Raw genomic sequence first — 20,372 nt, forward strand, 5'->3', positions numbered from 1 at the left:
ACAGAAGACTCTTCATTTGGGTCTGGTGAGGATCTAACATACCAATCATTGTTTATCTTTAGCTGGTGGGTGCTTTAAATTCATAGCAGTTTCAGCTAAGGCTGTTTAGAACCAACTGTGGGAGATACAACATCCACTTTTGATATCTCCTAGGCAAGAGCTGTCGCAGGTATAAAGTTCATTTATAGTCCCTCCTATTGATTTTCATCTATCTAGACAAAACACAGTGATTACAGAAGGATAGGCAAATTATCAGATTTTCAGGTCTACACCACAATTTTGATGAGGGGGGCTAATTTTATAAAATATCACTGTCTTTATCAGAGTCCCTTCAGACTCCCTTTGTTACAGAATCATCAGATGGTTGGAATAGTGATGGTGCAATGTTTATGATTTTGTTAACAATTGACATGACACGAGCAATACTTAGGAACAAGGAGAGAAAGAGCATAACTAATGTATATAGAATACCCCCCAACTAGCTTCCTGTTTTACCAAGCCCAAGCCATGAAAGTAGATGTCATAGATTGGTTTGTTCAATTTCAACAACCAGTTTTCTTCTCAGTTTTATGCAAGTCCCATGAACTGGTCCTAGAACTTACACCAAGAAGCAACAAAAGATGCTAACCAGTGTGAAAACAGAATCTTGATTTGCCATTAAACAAACTGGAGCAATTCTGTTATCTATACTATCAAAGCAGGTACACGGAGGCTCGTGTATTAACAATCATGTATTAACAATGTATTACATATATAGTTTCATATGCAATGACAAATAGGTGAGAGAAAGATTTGTATACAGCTTTCGATTTTTATTTTTATTTTGAGAGAGAGAATGAGCATATATGAGCAAGAGAGGGACAAGGGGGGGGCAGAGAGAGAGAGAGAGAGAGAGAGGGAGAGAGAATCTTAACTAGGTTCAAAGCCCAGCATGGAGCCCATTGTGGAGCTCAATCTCAACACCATGAGACCCATTACTGGACCCATACCTTAAACCACTTATAAAAGTTAACTCAAAATGGATCACAGGGGTTTAGTCAGTTAAGCAGTCAAGTGTGCATCTCTTGATTTGGGCTCTGGTCATGATCTCACAGTCGTGAAATGGAACCCCATGACTGGCTCCACACTGACAGTGCAGAGCCTGCTTGGGATTCTCTCTCTCCCTCCCTCTGCCCCTTCCCTGCTTTTGTGCATACATGTGTGTGCACTCTCTCTTTCTCTCTCTCTCTCAAAATAAATAAATAAACTTAAAAAAAATGGATTATAGACTTAAATGTAATCCCTGAAACCATGAAACTCTGGAAGAAAACATAGGGACAAAGTTCTTAACATGAGTACTGGTAATGATTTTTCAGATATGACATCTAAAGCGCAAGCCACAAAATCAAAAGAAACTACCAAGAAAGTGAAAAAGATAACCTATGAAATGGGGGGGGGGGGGGAATTTGCAAACCATAGATTTGGTAAGGAGTTAATATCCAAAATATATAAAGAACTCATACAACTCAATAGAAAGCAAGGAAGAAGGAAAGAAAGATAGAAAGAGTGGGCAAAGGATCTGTATGGACATTTTTCCAAAGAAGATATATGAAAGGTCAACAGGCACATGAAAAGATGCTCAACATCACTAGTCATTAGGGAAATGCAAATCAAAACCACAGTGACATTACCTCATGCCCGTTAGAATGTCCATCATCAAAAACACCAGAGATAACAAATGCTGGCGTGGATGTGGCAAAAGGGAACTCTTGTGCACTACTGGTGGGATGTCAGTCACTAAGGAAAACAGTATGGAGGTTCCTCAAAACTCCTAAAAATAACATATGATACAGCAATTCCACTTCTGGAAATATTCAAAGGAAACAAAAACATTAACAAAAAGATCTGTGCATCCCCACATTGACAGCACCATTATTTACAATAGCCAAGACATGGAGACAACCTTAGTGTCCATCAATGGACAAGTGAATAAAGAAGTTGTGGTATATATACACAATGTAATATTATTTAGCCATAAAACAGGGAAATCCTACCATTTGCAAGAACATGGATGGACCTTGAAGGCATTTTGCTAACTGAAATAAGCCAGACAGAGGAAGACAAATACTGTACAATCTCACTTAAATGTGGAATCTAAAAAAAGAAAAAAAGAGATTAGACTTACCAGAGGTGGATTGTTGGGAAAGGGAGAATTGGAAGAAGGTGGTCAAAAAGTACTAGCTTCTAGTTACAAGATAAATAAGCACTAGGGATGTAATGTACATGATGACCACAGTTAACACTGTTGTACAATATACAGGAAAGTTCCCATGAGAATAGATCGATCCTAACAGTTCTCATCACAAGAATTTTTTTTCCTTTTTTCTTTTCTTCTTTCTTTTTATTGTACCTATATAAGAAAGTAGACATTAGCTGAACCTATTGTAATCATTTCATAATCTATATAAATCAAACCATCATGGTGCATACCTTAAACTTTTCTCAAACTGGGCAGGAAGGGGGAAGTATGGGAAGTATGGATAAAGAATAGAAAAAAAGTATGTTCAGTGGGTATTTATTGATGCCTCAAGGTAACAAGAATTTAAATCTTGTGAAGGGTCTTGTTAACACTCCCAGTCAACATTTCTCTTTCCCTGGGTTGCCATTAATTTAACTTCCACAAAGGAAAAATAAACCAAGAGTCTGTATACCCATGTATGGTATCAGGAGGAATCCAGAGATTTTCCAAAGGCTACAGTGCGATCAGAGGTTGCCTGATGAACAGGATGAGCAGAGGAAGAGCATCACATCCAGCAGGGGATATGGAACATGAGTATAACTAAAGAAAACTTAGTTACAATGAGGAGTTGCTCTGAAGCTCAGATATAGCTAATATTTTCACACCGATGAGGCAGAATCTACAACTGCAATCAAATGCATTTAGAACGTTCAGGGAAATGTAACAGTCATAGAAACTTGTTCTGATACATTTTTTTTTCCATCAATGGCATTCTCTTGTTTTACTATCCTAATTAAAATGTGAAATTAACTCTATTTTGTAAAACTAAGATTTGTAAGCCACAGAATTTAGGTTTAAAAAAAAAAATCATAATCCTTAGCTCCAGAAAATATATCAGGATATATCCTAACACTTTAAGTAATGAGTGCAAATGAATCCCTTCTACAACTCAAGTTTTTCCCCAGAGGATTTTTGAATGGATATTAGGTATATTTTATATGAAAACACTTTTAAACCTTTGTGTTATATCTCTAAACTTTCCTAGCATTTCCAAGCAGTTGTACAGGTTTGGTCAGTTTTATAAACATAGATTTTTCTTTTCCATCTAATATTGTCTTTTTTGAAGGATCTGAGTTTAAAGCTTCATAAAAGCTCTTTGGGCAAATTAGGTAGATCAAAATCGTTCGTCTCTGTCACTGGGGAAAGGGAAAAATTCTTCCCAGAGAATTCATGTTGCAATAGCTGTGTGCTAAATGCATCTGACTGAATTAAAACAAGTAAACAAAACAGGAAGACAGGGTCCAAACATCTAAATATGATTAAAAGGACATGTTGGGAGATGCTTGCATCTAGAATAGTTTCAGAAAAGCTTAATGTATCAGAGGAAAAAAGGGGAAGGGGGCAGGTATTATGGTGACTGTATTAGTCACTGTTCTCCAGAAACACAGAACAGTAGGTGTAGAAGAGGTATAGGAAGTGTGTGTATGAGAGAGACAGACAGAAACAGAGTATTGGTTCACACAGTTGTAGAGCTGGCAAATTTGAAATCTGCAGGGTAGGCCAGCAAGTGGGCAACTGAGGCAGGTTTTTATGTTGCAGTCTGAGTTAGAATTGCTTCTTCTCGGGGAAACCTGTCATTGCTCTTAAGACCTTCAACTGATTGGATGAAAGCCACACCCACATTCCCTTTTACTTAAATTCAACTGATTGTAAACATTGATCACAACGAAAGAATACCTTCACAGCAATGTCTAGACTAGTGTTTGTCAAAAATACTGGGCATCATCTTTTTTGTTGACACGTAAAATTAACTTACATCACAGTAACAGTTTTGCCAAAAACTTTATTTATTGATTGATTGATTTACTTACTTACTTACTTACTTATTTATTTCAATAAGTATTCAATGGGGCACCTGGGTGGCTCAGTCAATTAAGAGTCTGACTTCGGCTCAGGTCATGATCTCACAGTTGGTGAGTTTAAGCCCACATCGGGCTCTGTGCTGACAGCCCAAAGCCTGGAGCTTGCTTCAGATTCTGTCTCCTTCTCTCTCTGTCCCTCCCCTGCTTGTGTTCTCTCTCTCTCAAAAATAAATAAATAAACATTTTAAAAATAAACAAATAAATTCAAGTTAATTAGCTTACTATTGGCTTCAGTATACTATTGGCTTCAGGAGTAGAACCCACTGAATCATCACTTATATATGACACCCAGTACTCATCCCAACAAATGCCCTCCTCAATCCTCATCACCCATTAGCCCATCCCCCCACCTACCACCCCTCCAGCAACCTCAGTTTATTTTCTATCTTTAAGAGTCTTTTATGGTTTGCCTCCCTCTCTGTTTTTATCTTATTTTTCCTTCCCTTCCCCTATGTTCATCTGTTTTCTTTCTTAAATTCCAGGTATGAGTGAAATCATATGACATTTGTCTTTCTCTGACTGCCATATTTCATTTAGCATAATACACTCTAGTTGCATCCACATTGTTGCAAATATCAAGATTTCATTCTTATTGATGGCTGAATAATATTCCAGTGTGTGTGTGTGTGTGTGTGTGTGTGTGTGTGTGTGTGTATAAAACCATAGATAGATATAGATAGATATAGATATAGGCAGATATACCACATCTTCTTTATCCATTTATCAGTCAATGGACATTTGGGCTCTTTCCATACTTTGGCTATTGTTGATAGTGCTGCTATAAACATTAAGGTACATGTTGGGTTGCTCTCCTCTTGAAGCAGACTACAGATCCGCCTTCAGCACCACTGGAATCTCGTGCACGTGCTGCATGAGAAAAGCAGCCACATGTGTCTTAAGAAGTGTTTCTCCTCTGTTCCCTAGTGATACTTATTCCCAGTCTGTTGTGTCAGCCAGTATTAATATATAGAAAGAAATCCAGAATCTGGAAAATTATGGAAATAATTTTGGAAAGGATAATCTTGATAGAAATAGCATATTTTGATCCTTGATTCATGACTTCTGCCTGGGCCTGCCTAGGAAAACCAAAAGTCCATGTAGTCTAATATAACTGTGGAAAATCATGCTGGGCAAAGGACCTTGGCTTAAGGGGCCATCATATTTTTGTTCTATGGTTGGTGCCATAAAATTCATATGCTCTGAGTTGGAAAATATTTCCTTTCCTTATAAACCCCAAGGGACACTTTTTAAAAGAAATTATATGCCTTAAAGATTGAGTTTTCATCTTATTATTTTAAAAAGAGTGAAATTGAGAGAACGGTGTCGCTCGTCCTATGACGCGGAAACTCGGACCATAAGGATCTAGAGACGAAAAGGTTGGAAGACGCAGTCCCCAGCCCTGTGTGTTGGGAATTGAGCGGAGAATGGAAGCTGAAAGTGGAAATCAAGAAAAAGCAATGGAAGAAGAAAACCCTGAAAAGAAAAAAGAAGTAGAAAAAAAGAAACGGTCACGAGTTAAACAGGTGCTTGCAGATATTGCTAAGCAAGTGGATTTCTGGTTTGGAGATGCAAATCTTCACAAGGATAGATTTCTTCGAGAACAAATAGAAAAGTCCAGAGATGGATATGTTGATATATCACTTCTCGTGTCTTTCAACAAAATGAAAAAATTGACCACAGATGGAAAGTTAATAGCCAGAGCACTGAAAAGTTCATCTGTTGTAGAGCTGGACTTAGAAGGCACCAGAATCAGGAGAAAAAAGCCTTTAGGTGAACGACCAAAAGATGAGGATGAGCGGACAGTGTATGTGGAATTACTTCCCAAAAATGTTAATCACAGCTGGATTGAAAGAGTATTTGGGAAATGTGGCAATGTTGTTTATATAAGTATACCACATTATAAATCTACTGGAGATCCAAAGGGATTTGCCTTTGTAGAATTTGAAACAAAAGAACAAGCAGCAAAAGCTATTGAGTTTCTTAACAACCCACCAGAAGAAGCACCAAGAAAACCTGGCATATTTCCTAAGACAGTAAAAAATAAGCCTATTCCTGTCCTTGGAGTATCAGAAGAAAAGAAAAAGAAGAAGAAGAAGAAAGGCCGAATGAAGAAAGAGGACAATATCCAGACCAAAGAGTCAAACATTGACACAAGTAAAGAGACTGTAGGAAAAATGAAAAGATCCAGGACCACATCTGAGGGATCTGAAGTAGAGATTACTGAACCCCAGAAGCCACCGTCAAAGAAAAAGAAAAAACGGGAAAGAGCAGAAGCATCCAGCTTACCTACAATCAGAACAGGGAAGAGGAAGAGAAGTATCTCTGAAGAAGCAGAACACCCAACTCCCAGGTCAAAAGTAAAGAAAATAACGCAGAAAGACAACATTAAAAAAGAAGATGTAGAAGTTCCCAAAGAAAACAAAGATTTAGAAGTCTCTACTGAAGAGGAAAAGGATACTGGAGATGTAAAAGATGGATCCCTTTTAAAAGCAAAAAGGAAGCATAAGAAAAAACACAAAGAGAGGCACAAAATGGGAGAAGAGGTTATACCCTTAAGAGTACTTTCAAAGAGCGAATGGATGGATTTGAAAAAAGAGTATTTAGCACTGCAAAAAGCCAGCATTTCTTCTTTAAAAAAAACAATATCCCAAATAAAATCGGAGTCAAAAATGGAAACAAATGGAGTAGCTCCTAACTCTGGAATAGAAAATGAAAAAACAAACAGTGAAGAGTGTTGTCCCCAGGAAAAGGTTAATGCAACAGGACCACAGTTTGTCAGCGGCGTGATTGTGAAGATCATTAGCACTGAGCCTCTGCCTGGCAGGAAACAAGTCAGGGATACTTTGGCAGCAATCTCAGAAGTTGTTTATGTGGACTTGCTAGAAGGAGATACAGAATGCCATGCTAGGTTTAAAACCCCTGAGGATGCTCAAGCAGTAATAAACGCATATACGGAAATTAAAAAGAAACACTGCTGGAATCTCGAGATCCTTTCTGGTGATCATGAGCAGAGGTATTGGCAGAAGATTTTGGTAGATAGGCAGGCCAAACTTAATCAGCCTCGTGAAAAGAAAAGAGGCACTGAGAAGTTAATCACCAAAGCTGAGAAGATTAGACTGGCAAAGACTCAACAAGCAAGTAAACATATTAGATTTTCTGAATATGATTAAAAAACACTTTTGGTTCACCTCTTAAGATTTCAATGATTACTTGAACTTTTCTTAGGAAATCCATTTTATTATGGTAGTCAATAATAAAGAATGTTTTCCTGAAAAAAAAAAAAAGAGTGAAATTGTAAAAACTATTATCAGTATCATTATTATGCCCACTTAGAATCATAGACCTGAAGACCGAAAATGACCTCAGAGGTTGTACCCATTTTTATGTCTCAGCATGTTCGGTGAAAGACATGGGAGTAAAGCATTACCTTGAAATTGTTTTGTAAACTTCAAGGGAGCTACTAGATTGGATTCCCTTTGGTATAGTCCAGGCAAAGAATAAACTGAGAAGCCTCTTTTTAGATGCTGCTTATGGAATCACCATTCCTTACGTTTTAAATTTTTTAAATATAGTGTATACAAATACTAACTAGTCTTCTAGAAGCTGGAAAGAGTTCATGTAAACACAAAGATGAAATGGAAATCCAGGAGAGGCAGATATACAGGAAAGGCAGGATGAAGGAAACAGAGAAAGGCTTTGACAAAGCAAACACACACACAAACACACACACACACGCACACACACACACACATCTGTGTGTGTTAAACCTCACCCACAACATTTCTTTTCACAGTTGAGTATCTCCTGACCATTATATATAATAGGAGCCAATGTCAAATTATGCAACAGCATAATTCAGAAAGCATATAATCCAAAGTCTTCAAAACAAATTTTGTCTTCATAAAGTATATCTCAAGTGATTGTTACACTGAATTTCCCTTACCATTACTACAGCAATGGGTTTAGTCTGTCACTGACCTATTAGCTATGACCTATTCTGCCATTTTTTATTCTGTGAATCTATAGCCTCATTCAACATGATGTGTAACAGAGCCACTTCCATTTTCCATAAGGGTCTATAAGATTTATGTATTTGGCATTTGATTGCTTTAGTGGAACCTACTGGGACCATTTATAGCTTGTGCTATAAAAAAAAGGCACTTTTATTTCTAGAAAATAAATACTTTACCCAAGAGTTTGTAAGTTGAGTGGAAGCTTTTCATTTATCTAGCAATTGTTGATTTGTGGTCTGGCAGAGAGGAATTGCTGACAAATTGAATGCTTCCCCTGGGAAAAAAAAAGCTCAGCGTATATTCTTTGCCTGATAAGTACTTGCCAAGAATTAGGCTAATGACATCTGTTGGCTCTCTGGCTTGCCCATTTTTGTAAGGCCTGGACTAACAATGGAGATGACACAGAGCTAGGCTGCGGTTTACTTTACCTTCCAACCTTTCCTCCCTAATTATTGTCTTGTCAGACCTTAAGAAGAACTCTACCAGATGTCATTCCCCATTCATTTAGAGCTTAGTTAGATGGTTCCAAGGTTTGGCCAAACCCACTTACAAGGATATATGAATATACTTGGCTCTACATTCTGGGCTGTGATGAATAGAACGTTATTTTTATGTCTCTGCAGAGCTTCCTTTTGACCCTTTTTTCACTGACTCCTCCTTTCCCAACACTTCCAAATCAAATTGCTCTTGAAACACTCTTCTATCTCCTTTGGGCTGACTGCAGGCATAAGCTGAGATGGGGATGTGACATTTGTCTCTTTCTTTGTGGGAGAATAAGTGATTCTGGTTTTCAAACCCACTATTTCAGAGCTGCTTTTAGCTGACACTAGAGTAGCCACCCTGGGGGATGTGTCCCGTGTTGAACACCTATAAAAAACTGTAGGGACTTGGTTTGGTTGGAATCATATCTTCCTAAGGTATAGAGTGTATTATGGCTTTTCAGGAAATATTACTTTCATTACATATACATAACAATTTTTATTATACTATCTCATTTCTTTTTTTTTTCTGTTGGGTTGTGGGGAAGGAGAGAAATGCTAAGCTACAAAACAAATAAAACTGTGGAATCATTCTTAAGAAAATGAAAACACGTATATAAAAGCCATCCATTTCTTGAGAATTCAGTATAACCACCACAATGTTAGTATTGCACTTGAAAGCAATGTAAGCAACATGTCAAAGAGCAAAGTGGCCCAATTTAACTAGTACTTGGAAATCCTTGCAAGCTCCTAGCATTAGTTCATTTATTTCTGTCCACTTTTAAAAAAAAGCGCTATTAAAAAAAAGCTTAGCATACCATCACAGCTATTTTATTTATTTTTTATGTTTATTTATTTATTTATTTATTTATGTTTATGTTTTCATTAATTCATAAAATATTTATTTATTTAAATATAATTTATCATCAAGTTAGCTAACATACAGTGTATACAGTGTGCTCTTGGCTTCAGGAGTAGATTCCCATGATACATCACTTACATGCAACACCCAGTGCTCATCCCAACAATTGTTCTTCTCAATGTCCATCACCCATTTTCCCCTCCTCCCCACCTTCCCCCCCATCAGCCCTCAGTTTGTTCTCTGTATTTAAGACTCTCTTATGGTTTACTTCCCTCTCTGTTTGAAACTATTTTTTTCTCCTTCCCTTCCCCCATGGTCTTCTGTTAAGTTTCTCAGATTCCACATATGAGTGAAAACATGGTATCTGTCTTTCTCTGACTTCACTCAGCATAATACCCTCCAGTTCCATCCATGTTATTACAAATGGCAAGATTTCATTCTTTCCCATTGCCCAGTAGTATTCCATTGTGTGTGTGTGTGTGTGTGTGTGTGTGTGTGTGTATGTATATGTATATGTATATGTATATGTATATGTATATGTATATATGTATATGTATAGGTATATATCACATCTTCTTTATCCATTATCAGTTATTACAGACATTTCAAAGAGAAGACGTTACTTTTGCATGGTGTCTGGCTGCATCAATTACTGAGATAAAGAACAAAGTATTCAGCCATGCCTTATACTATCTCATTTCTAATGCCAATCAAGCACAAACCTATATGTCCAGTGTTATGTAATCAGTTTCTAGAACATGAGCAGAACACTGGACTATGGCGGGGGGGGGGGGGGGGGGAGTTAAATAATATATACTATGGAAATGTAAAAGAATATTTTTTTAATTTTTTAATGTTTTATTATTTATTTTTGAGAGTAAGTGAAACAGAACACGAGCAGGGTGGGGCAGAAAGAGAGAGAAACACAGAATCTAAAGCAGGATCCAGGCTCTAAGCTGTCAGCACAGAGCCCGTTGAAGGGCTCAAACTCACAGACCACAAGATCATGACCTGAGCCAAAATCGGATGCTCAACCGATAAGCCACCCAAGTGCCTCTGTGAAAGAGTATTTTTATTATTTTTTTTAAAGATGTCTCTAGAACTAGACCCTCAAGTTTAAAGATCAGTTCACAGGCTGTGCACACAGTATTTTGCAGAAGTAGTTCTAAGCTAAGAGGATAACAACCTGGATTGCAGGTTCTGACTCTCTTTCTAACTAGAATAAAACCACAGGTCCATGCTATGATATCACTACATTTTTTAAAAACCATTATCTACATTTTTATGAAGCAAGGTAATATATTTACAAACTGCACCTAGGTCAAATTATTGGCAGTGCTCATTCTATTCTTTAAATCTATGTTTAGGTCAGTTTTTCTCCAGGAGGCAGTCAGTCATTCAACAAGTATTTATTGAGCCCTGTAATTTCTAGGATCTTTGCCAAGGGCTAGGAACTCCATAATGAAAATAAGCTACTGATATGGAAAGAGAACCAGACGTAGAGACAATTCACTCAAGTACTAGCAAGGAGATATGTTCATGAGTGACAGAGATGAGCCATCACCCAGGGAAGTTTTTCCAAGGAACAATGTTCAAACTGGGCCTTGAAGGATGACTAAGAATTTTTAGCTTCACCGTTAGCTTCACACACTGCACATAACTTAGAATAAGCCAACTCATAGGCTCCAAAGGCAGCAAGAGAGGTAGGAGATGACGGGAGGTGGGGAGCCATGGTGGAAAGAATCCAGACCATGGAGGGCTTTGCATACTTTTAGATTTATTGACTAGCTATGTGACCTTGAGTGAGGCACAATTACTGAACTATATATAGGCACTTCACTTGTCAAATGTCATGTATGCCCGTCCCTGTATTCAAGGTGGTGGTAAGCATTGGATTTTCACATGAGATCTCAGATATGAAAGGACTCAGTTGCAATATACCAGTGGGGTTAAGATCACACCTCTGGATGTGCCAGTGCACCTCTGTACCCAGATAGTTGGTGTGCCTTCCCAAGAACTCATCCTCCTCACATGTGGATAAACCTCCTGAGAGCTTAAAGTTTGCATTTGATTTATCAAGTTGCACCAACTTATGCTGAGTAATACTATTTTTCCAAACTGGGACATAATAAGTTAATATGTTTTCTTTATTGCTGTGACCGTGCCACCTACCAAGGGGGACAGAAAGAATTAGGGAATGATAAACCTGGAAGGAACTCAGAAAGGTTTTATTTTTTTTTTCAATATATCAAATTTATTGCCAAATTGGTTTCCATACAACACCCAGTGCTCATCCCAAAAGGTGCCCTCCTCAATACCCATCACCCACCCTCCCCACCCTCCCACCACCCATCAACCCTCAGTTTATTCTCAGTTTTTAAGAGTCTCTTATGCTTTGGCTCTCTCCCACTCTAACCTCTTTTTTTTTTTCCTTCCCCTCCCCCATGGGTTTCTGTTAAGTTTCTCAGGATCCACATAAGAGTGAAAACATATGGTATCTGTCTTTCTCTGTATGGCTTATTTCACTTAGCATCACACTCTCCAGTTCCATCCACGTTGCTACAAAGGGCCATATTTCGTTCTTTCTCATTGCCCTGTAGTACTCCATTGTGTATATAAACCACAATTTCTTTATCCATTCATCAGTTGATGGACATTTAGGCTCTTTCCATAATTTGGCTATTGTTGAGAGTGCTGCTATAAACATTGGGGTACAAGTGCCCCTATGCATCAGTACTCCTGTATCCCTTGGGTAAATTCCTAGCAGGGCTATTGCTGGGTCATAGGGTAGGTCTATTTTTAATTTTCTGAGGAACCTCCACACTGTTTTCCAGAGTGGCTGCACCAGTTTGCATTCCCACCAACAGTGCAAGAGGGTTCCCGTTTCTCCACATCCTCTCCAGCATCTATAGTCTCCTGATTTGTTCATTTTGGCCACTCTGACTGGCATGAGGTGATATCTAAGTGTGGTTTTGATTTGTATTTCCCTGATAAGGAGCGACGTTGAACATCTTTTCATGTGCCTGTTGGCCATCCGGATGTCTTCTTTAGAGAAGTGTCTATTCATGTTTTCTGCCCATTTCTTCACTGGGTTATTTGTTTTTCGGGTGTGGAGTTTGGTGAGCTCTTTATAGATTTTGGATACTAGCCCTTTGTCCAATATGTCATTTGCAAATATCTTTTCCCATTCCGTTGGTTGCCTTTTAGTTTTGTTGGTTGTTTCCTTTGCTGTGCAGAAGCTTTTTATCTTCATAAAGTCCCAGTAATTCATTTTTGCTTTTAATTCCCTTGCCTTTGGGGATGTGTCGAGTAAGGGATTGCTACGGCTGAGGTCAGAGAGGTCTTTTCCTGCTTTCTCCTCTAAGGTTTTGATGGTTTCCTGTCTCACATTCAGGTCCTTTATCCATTTTGAGTTTATTTTTGTGAATGGTGTGAGAAAGTGGTCTAGTTTCAACCTTCTGCATGTTGCTGTCCAGTTCTCCCAGCACCATTTGTTAAAGAGACTGTCTTTTTTCCATTGGATGTTCTTTCCTGCTTTGTCAAAGATGAGTTGGCCATACGTTTGTGGGTCTAGTTCTGGGGTTTCTATTCTATTCCATTGGTCTATGTGTCTGTTTTTGTGCCAATACCATGCTGTCTTGATGATTACAGCTTTGTAGTAGAGGCTAAAGTCTGGGATTGTGATACCTCCTGCTTTGGTCTTCTTCTTCTTCAAAATTACTTTGGTTATTCGGGGCCTTTTGTGGTTCCATATGAATTTTAGGATTGCTTGTTCTAGCTTCGAGAAGAATGCTGGTGCAATTTTGATTGGGATTGCATTGAATGTGTAGATAGCTTTGGGTAGTATTGACATTTTGACAATATTTATTCTTCCAATCCATGAGCAGGGAATGTCTTTCCATTTCTTTATATCTTCTTCAATTACCTTCATAAGCTTTCTATAGTTTTCAGCATACAGATCTTTTACATCTTTGGTTAGATTTATTCCTAGGTATTTTATGCTTCTTGGTGCAATTGTGAATGGGATCAGTTTCTTTATTTGTCTTTCTGTTACTTCCTTGTTAGTGTATAAGAATGCAACTGATTTCTGTACATTGATTTTGTATCCTGCAACTTTGCTGAATTCATGGATCAGTTCTAGCAGACTTTTGGTGGAGTCTATCGGATTTTCCATGTATAGTATCATGTCATCTGCAAAAAGTGAAAGCTTGACTTCATCTTTGCCAATTTTGATGCCTTTGATTTCCTTTTGTTGTCTGATTGCCGATGCTAGAACTTCCAACACTATGTTAAACAACAGCGGTGAGAGTGGGCATCCCTGTCGTGTTCCTGATCTCAGGGAAAAAGGTCTCAGTTTTTCCCCATTGAGGATGATGTTAGCTGTGGGCTTTTCATAAATGGCTTTGATGATGTTTAAGTATGTTCCTTCTATCCCAACTTTCTCCAGTGTTTTTATTAAGAAAGGTGCTGAATTTTGTCAAAAGCCTTTTCTGCATCGATTGACAGGATCATATGGTTCTTATCTTTTCTTTTATTAATGTGATGTATCACGTTGATTGATTTGTGAATGTTGAACCAGCCCTGCATCCCAGGAATGAATCCCACTTGATCATGGTGAATAATTCTTTTTATATGCTGTTGAATTCGATTTGCTAGTATCTTATTGAGAATTTTTGCATCCATATTCATCAGGGATATTGGCCTGTAGTTCTCTTGTTTTACTGGGTCTCTGTCTGGTTTAGGAATCAAAGTAATACTGGCTTCATAGAATGAGTCTGGAAGTTTTCCTTCCCTTTCTATTTTTTGGAATAGCTTGAGAAGGATAGGTATTATCTCTGCTTTAAACGTCTGGTAGAACTCCCCTGGGAAGCCATCTGGTCCTGGACTCTTATTTGTTGGGAGATTTTTGATAACCGATTCAATTTCTTCGCTGGTTATGGGTCTATTCAAGCTTTCTATTTCCTCCTGATTGATTGAGTTTTGGAAGAGTGTGGGTGTTTAGGAATTTGTCCATTTCTTCCAGGTTGTCCAATTTGTTGGCATATAATTTTTCATAGTATTCCCTGATAATTGTTTGTATCTCTGAGGGATTGGTTGTAATCATTCCATTTTCATTCATGATTTTATCTATTTGGGTCATCTCCCTTTTCTTTTTGAGAAGCCTGGCTAGAGGTTTGTCAATTTTGTTTATTTTTCAAAAAACCAACTCTTGGTTTCGTTAATCTGCTCCACAGTTTTTTTAGATTCTATATTGTTTATTTCTGCTCTGATCTTTATTATTTCTCTTCTTCTGCTGGGTTTAGGCTGCCTTTGCTGTTCTGCTTCTATTTCCTTTAGGTGTGCTGTTAGATTTTGTATTTGGGATTTTTCTTGTTTCTTGAGATAGGCCTGGATTGCAATGTATTTTCCTCTCAGGACTGCCTTCGCTGCATCCCAAAGTGTTTGGACGGTTGTATTTTCATTTTCGTTTGTTTCCATATATTTTTTAATTTCTTCTCTAATTGCCTGGTTGACCCACTCATTCTTTAGTAGGGTGTTCTTTAACCTCCATGCTTTTGGAGGTTTTCCAGACTTTTTCCTGTGGTTGATTTCAAGCTTCATGGCATTGTGGTCTGAAAGTATGCATGGTATGATTTCAATTCTTGTATACTTATGAAGGGCTGCTTTGTGACCCAGTATATGATCTATCTTGGAGAATGTTCCATGTGCACTCGAGAAGAAAGTATATTGTCTTGCTTTGGGATGCAGAGTTCTAAATATATCTGTCAAGTCCATCTGATCCAATGTATCATTCAGGGCCCTTGTTTCTTTATTGACCGTGTGTCTAGATGATCTATCCATTTATGTAAGTGGAATGTTAAAGTCCCCTGCAATTACCACATTCTTATCAATAAGGTTGCTTATGTTTATGAGTAATTGTTTTACATATTTGGGGGCTCTGGTATTCGGCGCATAGACATTTATAACTGTTAGCTCTTCCTGATGGATAGACCCTGTAATTATTATATAATGCCCTTCTTCATCTCTTGTTACAGCCTTTAATTTAAAGTCTAGTTTGTCTGATAGAAGTATGGCCACTCCAGCTTTCTTTTGGCTTCCAGTAGCATGATAAATAGTTCTCCATCCCCTCACTCTCAATCTAAAGGTGTCCTCAGGTCTAAAATGAGTCTCTTGTAGACAGCAAATAGATGGGTCTTGTTTTTTTATCCATTCTGATACCCTATGTCTTTTTGTTGGCGCATTTAGTCCATTTACATTCAGTGTTATTATAGAAAGATACGGGTTTAGAGTCATTGTGATGTCTGTATGTTTCATGCTTGTAGCGATGTCTCTGGTACTTTGTCTCACAGGATCCCCCTTAGGATCTCTTGTAGGGCTGGTTTAGTGGTGACGAATTCTTTCAGTTTTTGTTTGGGAAGACCTTTATCTCTCCTTCTATTCTAAATGACAGACTTGCTGGATAAAGGATTCTCGGCTGCATATTTTTTCTGTTTAGCACACTGAAGATCTCCTGCCATTCCTTTCTGGCCTGCCAAGTTTCAAAAGAGAGATCAGTCACGAGTCTTATAGGTCTCCCTTTATAAGTTAGGGCACGTTTATCCCTTGCTTCTTTCAGAATTTTCTCTTTATCCTTGTATTTTGTCAGTTTCACTATGATATGTCGTGCAGAAGATCGATTCAAGTTACGTCTGAAGAGAGATCTCTGTGCCTCTTGGATTTCAAAGCCTTTTTCCTTCCCCAGTTCAGGGAAGTTCTCAGCTATTATTTCTTCAAGTACACCTTCAGCACCTTTCCCTCTCTCTTCCTCCTCTGGGATACCAATTATGCATATATTATTTCTTTTTAGTGTATCACTTAGTTCTCTAATTTTCCCCTCATACTCCTGGATTTTTTTATCTCTCTTTTTCTCAGCTTCCTCTTTTTCCATAATTTTATCTTCTAGTTCACCTATTCTCTCCTCTGCCTCTTCAATCCGAGCCGTGGACATTTCCGTTTTATTTTGCATCTCGTTTAAAGCGGTTTTCAGCTCCTCCTGACTCTTCCTTAGTCCCTTGATCTCTGTAGCAAGAGATTCTCTGCTGTCCTCTATACTGTTTTCAAGCCCAGTGATTAATTTTTTGACTATTATTCTAAATTCACTTTCTGTTATATCATTTAAATCCTTTTTGATCAGTTCATTAGCTGTTGTTATTTCCTGGAGATTCTTCTGAGGGGAATTCTTCCGTTTGGTCATTTTGGATAGTCCCTGGAGTGGTGCAGACCTGCAGGGCACTTCCCCTGTGCTGTGGTGTATAACTGGAGTTGGTGGGCAGGGCCGCAGTCAGACCTGATGTCTGCCCCCAGCCCACCGCTGGGGCTACAGTCAGACTGGTGTGTGCCTTCTCTTCCCCTCTCCTAGGGGCGGGATTCACTGTGGGGTGGTGTGGCCCGTCTGGGCTACTGCACACTGCCAGGCTTGTGGTGCTGGGGATCTGGTGTATTAGCTGGGGTCGGTAGGCAAGGTGCACGGGGGCAGGAGGGGCAGGCTTAGCTCACTTCTCCTTAGGTGATCCACTTCAGGAGGGGCCCTGTGGCAGTGGAAGGGAGTCATACCCGCTGCCGGAGGTTTGGCTCTGCAGAAGCACAGCGTTGGTTGTTTGGGCAGAGCAAGCAAGGTCCCTGGCAGGAACCGGTTCCCTTTGGGATTTTGGCTGGGGGATGGGTGAGGGAGATGGCGCTGGCGAGTGCCTTTGTTCCCTGCCAAACCGAGCTCTGTCGTCCCGTCCCGGGGCTCAGCAACTCTCCCTCCTGTTGTCCTCCAGCCTTCCCACTCTTCGAGCAGAGCTGTTAACTTATAACCTCCCAGATGCTAAGTCCCGCTTGCTGTCAGAACACACTCTGTCTGGCCCCTCAGCTTTTGCAAGCCAGACTCAGGTGCTCTGCTTGGCTGGCAGGCCGCCCCTCCACCCCGGCTCCCTCCCGCCAGTCCGTGCAGCGCGCACCGCCTCGCCGTCCTTCCTACCCTCTTCCGTGGGCCTCTCGTCTGCGCTTGACTCCGGAGACTCCGTTCTGCTAATCCTCTGGCGGTTTTCTGGGTTTTTAGGCAGGTGTAGGTGAAATCTAAGTGATCAGCAGGATGCGCGGTAAGCCCAGCGTCCTCCTATGCCGCCATCTTCCTACTGATCAGAAAGGTTTTAATTCCATCCCTCTTTGGAGAGAAAGAACAATGAGGTTCTGAGAAAGACCCTCTTGCTTTCTCTGGCTCTATCTAGATGGTATCCAAAAATGAGAATGATTGTTCTGATCTCCAAAGAGGAATTTGCTGTATGTATTGCATTGGTCTGCATTGCATTGCATAATATTACATTATATTACATTACATTACATTACATTACATTACATTACATTTACATTCTCTGGAAGGAAGAGTTTGCTTCAACATCCTCCTTGAATCCTGTAGGGTCTTGAGAAGGAAGAAGGCACAATGTTTTCTCCCTTTCAGTTATGCCATGTGGAGCCCCAACTCCCAAAGAGAAATGGCCATTGCATGTGATCATGCAATTGGTGTATTTTTTCTTTCCTTCTAGTTGGAAACTTCTGCTAATACAGTCTCATCCTTTTTTTAATATTCTAAAGTCTTGCTTTGAGAGTACTTCGGGTAGTTTTGTTTTGTGTCAAGGGCAGGATGTGGTGCCCCTATTGAGGCATGCAAAACAATCAAAGAAAAGCTTCTGGTCTTTACTTTTTCCCCCTGCTTCCACTGCAGTAATATTGAAGAACTCTATTTTAAGAAGGCGAGAAAGGGCACAGATAACTTGTATTGTCATACATAGCAATAACATGTTGGGTTTTTATTCTTCAAAATGGAGAGCCAAATATATCATCAAGACAGTTTGGGGACATCTCCAAAAAGAATACCAAACACCTCTGTCACACTGCATTATACCTGCCGCCCCTGTAGCCCCTCCCACCTGGCGGTGAACACAAAGATCTCTTCCTCCATCACCTGCCCACACATTTCCAAAGACTGCATAAGTGAATATAGAAACACGGTCTGGGAAGTAACATTGCTGTAGCTTAGAAGAACACAATGAGAGAAATGACTGTAGATAGCTCATCTGTTTGCTTTTTAGTTTTCCCCTCCTTTTCTGAAAAACCTGATTTGCACAAAACAACCTGTTGTTCCTCAAGAAGAGAATGGACATGCACCTGTGTGTTGGGGACTCCAAAAGGAGGGCCACCTCTCCTCCCCTGCTTTGGGTCATGGGTGGTCACACCCTGAATCATTGAAGGAAGAATCAGGCAGGCCCATGGAATTACTGAATAGAAGTGAATTATGCAAAAGAAAAGAGGGTGGAATAATATCCTTGTGCAGGAAGGGGATGTGGCATATCTCACCCAACAAAGAACATGGTTTTAAATTGCTACTCACAACTCCAGGAACACTGGAGACAGCTAGGGAAAGAAAATGGAAGTTGATCTGACATGCAATTTGACTTTTTCTCTTACCTAATTTTGTTAATTCTTCCATCTCAAGTTACTTTCTTTTCCCTGAAATTATACCTCTACTGGGGAAGAATACATTATATTTATTATAGTTCTATTCTGTAGACATGCAACTTAGCTATACACATCAAGCCTCAAACACATTTCATCACAATGAGGCACTGTGAAGCATTTTCCAAAGGAAAATGGTATTAACTGACACTACGTGAAAATTGATAGTGATAGGTATTATGATGAGGTGATGCTTATGGAAGTCAGATACATTTTAAAGTTGGTGGCTGTAGAAGTTAAATGCTTATGACAATGAAGCTATTTGAAAATGTCATGGAGTATTAAAAAACATGAGTATGATATTAGATTTTCATTGGGTAATTATTAAACATTTGAGATCAAATATCCTATTCAATTAAATCTTTTTTCAGGCTCAAGGCCATAAGCCATTAACATTTGACAATGACTGCTACCTTATCATTTAGTACTTGATTTGACTCATTTGAGAGTCAGCATTTATTTGTTTTTTGTTTTTATTTTTTTCTCAACATGGAATGCTTCATGAATTTCTATGTCATCCTCACACAGGGCCATGCTAATGTTCTCTGTATTGTTCCAATTTTAGTATATTTAGTATATGTGCTGCCAAAGCAAGCATGAGAGTCAGCATTTATTTTAGATGTATTTTCAAAATTGTCTTTAGCAATACATAATCTATTTTTCATTTTAAGGTGTTTTCCAATCATTTCATTTGAAAAGAAGAGATTATATCAGAAACCAAAATTGGTACCTATGTTACATCAAAATTAGATCTTCCTGAATATAGTATTTGGGTAAAACACTTAGGATATATTTCCTTTTAAAAAAAAAACTCAATGGGAGATAATTATGAAAATGTAAATGCATTATGCCCTTCAATTCAAGAAGCTTGAAATTCTGCAGTTCTTTTCTCCATTATTACTTCCAATTGCTTTCTAAGCCATTGCCATTCCAAAATTCACTTTTCTACTTCTCTTCACCTCACTGTGCACTCAGATCTTTTCCTCGTCCAGACTGGTCCTGTCAGTTCCTATTCCCTGACTCCTATCTCTTCCATCTTGTTTGTCTCTTATTTTTCTTCTTTCACATTGGCAGATTGCACACTTCCTAGCCCAGAGCTCCACATGTATCAGGCACTTGGGACATGTTGGTCCTGTTTACCCTCATCCTACATCCCCCATTATGAGCTTATATGTTCTGTTTAGAACATTAGAGCATTAATTTTGTTCTACATAGTTCTTTTCTTAATAATTCATTCTCCTGACTCATGAAGGGGGAAAAAAGGAACTTAATAATAATAGCTCAAACCATAAAAATGACGTGCCCACACTTCCCCACCTACATGGTCTCTCCCATCCAGTG

General features: G+C 39.0%; 2 protein-coding genes and 2 non-coding genes across 4 annotated transcripts in view; 2 read left to right on the forward strand and 2 right to left on the reverse strand.

Moving 5' to 3' along the window:
* The window catches only part of FREM3 (FRAS1 related extracellular matrix 3), a 92,752-nt gene that overhangs the window by 32,352 nt on the left and 40,028 nt on the right, over nt 1-20,372 (forward strand). The gene's annotated exons all lie outside the window — the stretch shown is intronic.
* LOC109249865 (la-related protein 7-like) lies at nt 5,460-7,335 on the forward strand. Its single transcript, XM_019420463.2, has one exon. It carries the CDS (start codon nt 5,565-5,567, stop codon nt 7,308-7,310), a length of 1,746 nt encoding a protein of 581 aa, XP_019276008.2. The 5' UTR covers nt 5,460-5,564; the 3' UTR covers nt 7,311-7,335.
* LOC128776828 (small nucleolar RNA SNORA15) lies at nt 10,058-10,177 on the reverse strand. Its single transcript, XR_008421988.1, has one exon. It is a non-coding gene; the product is annotated as a small nucleolar RNA SNORA15 (small nucleolar RNA).
* On the reverse strand, nt 19,515-19,620 carry LOC128776779 (U6 spliceosomal RNA). The gene has a single exon (XR_008421954.1). It is a non-coding gene; the product is annotated as a U6 spliceosomal RNA (small nuclear RNA).

The sequence above is a fragment of the Panthera pardus genome, unplaced genomic scaffold (genome assembly GCF_024362965.1).
Source record: "Panthera pardus isolate Hobbes unplaced genomic scaffold, ASM2436296v1 HiC_scaffold_13, whole genome shotgun sequence".
Lineage (NCBI taxonomy): Eukaryota > Metazoa > Chordata > Mammalia > Carnivora > Felidae > Panthera > Panthera pardus.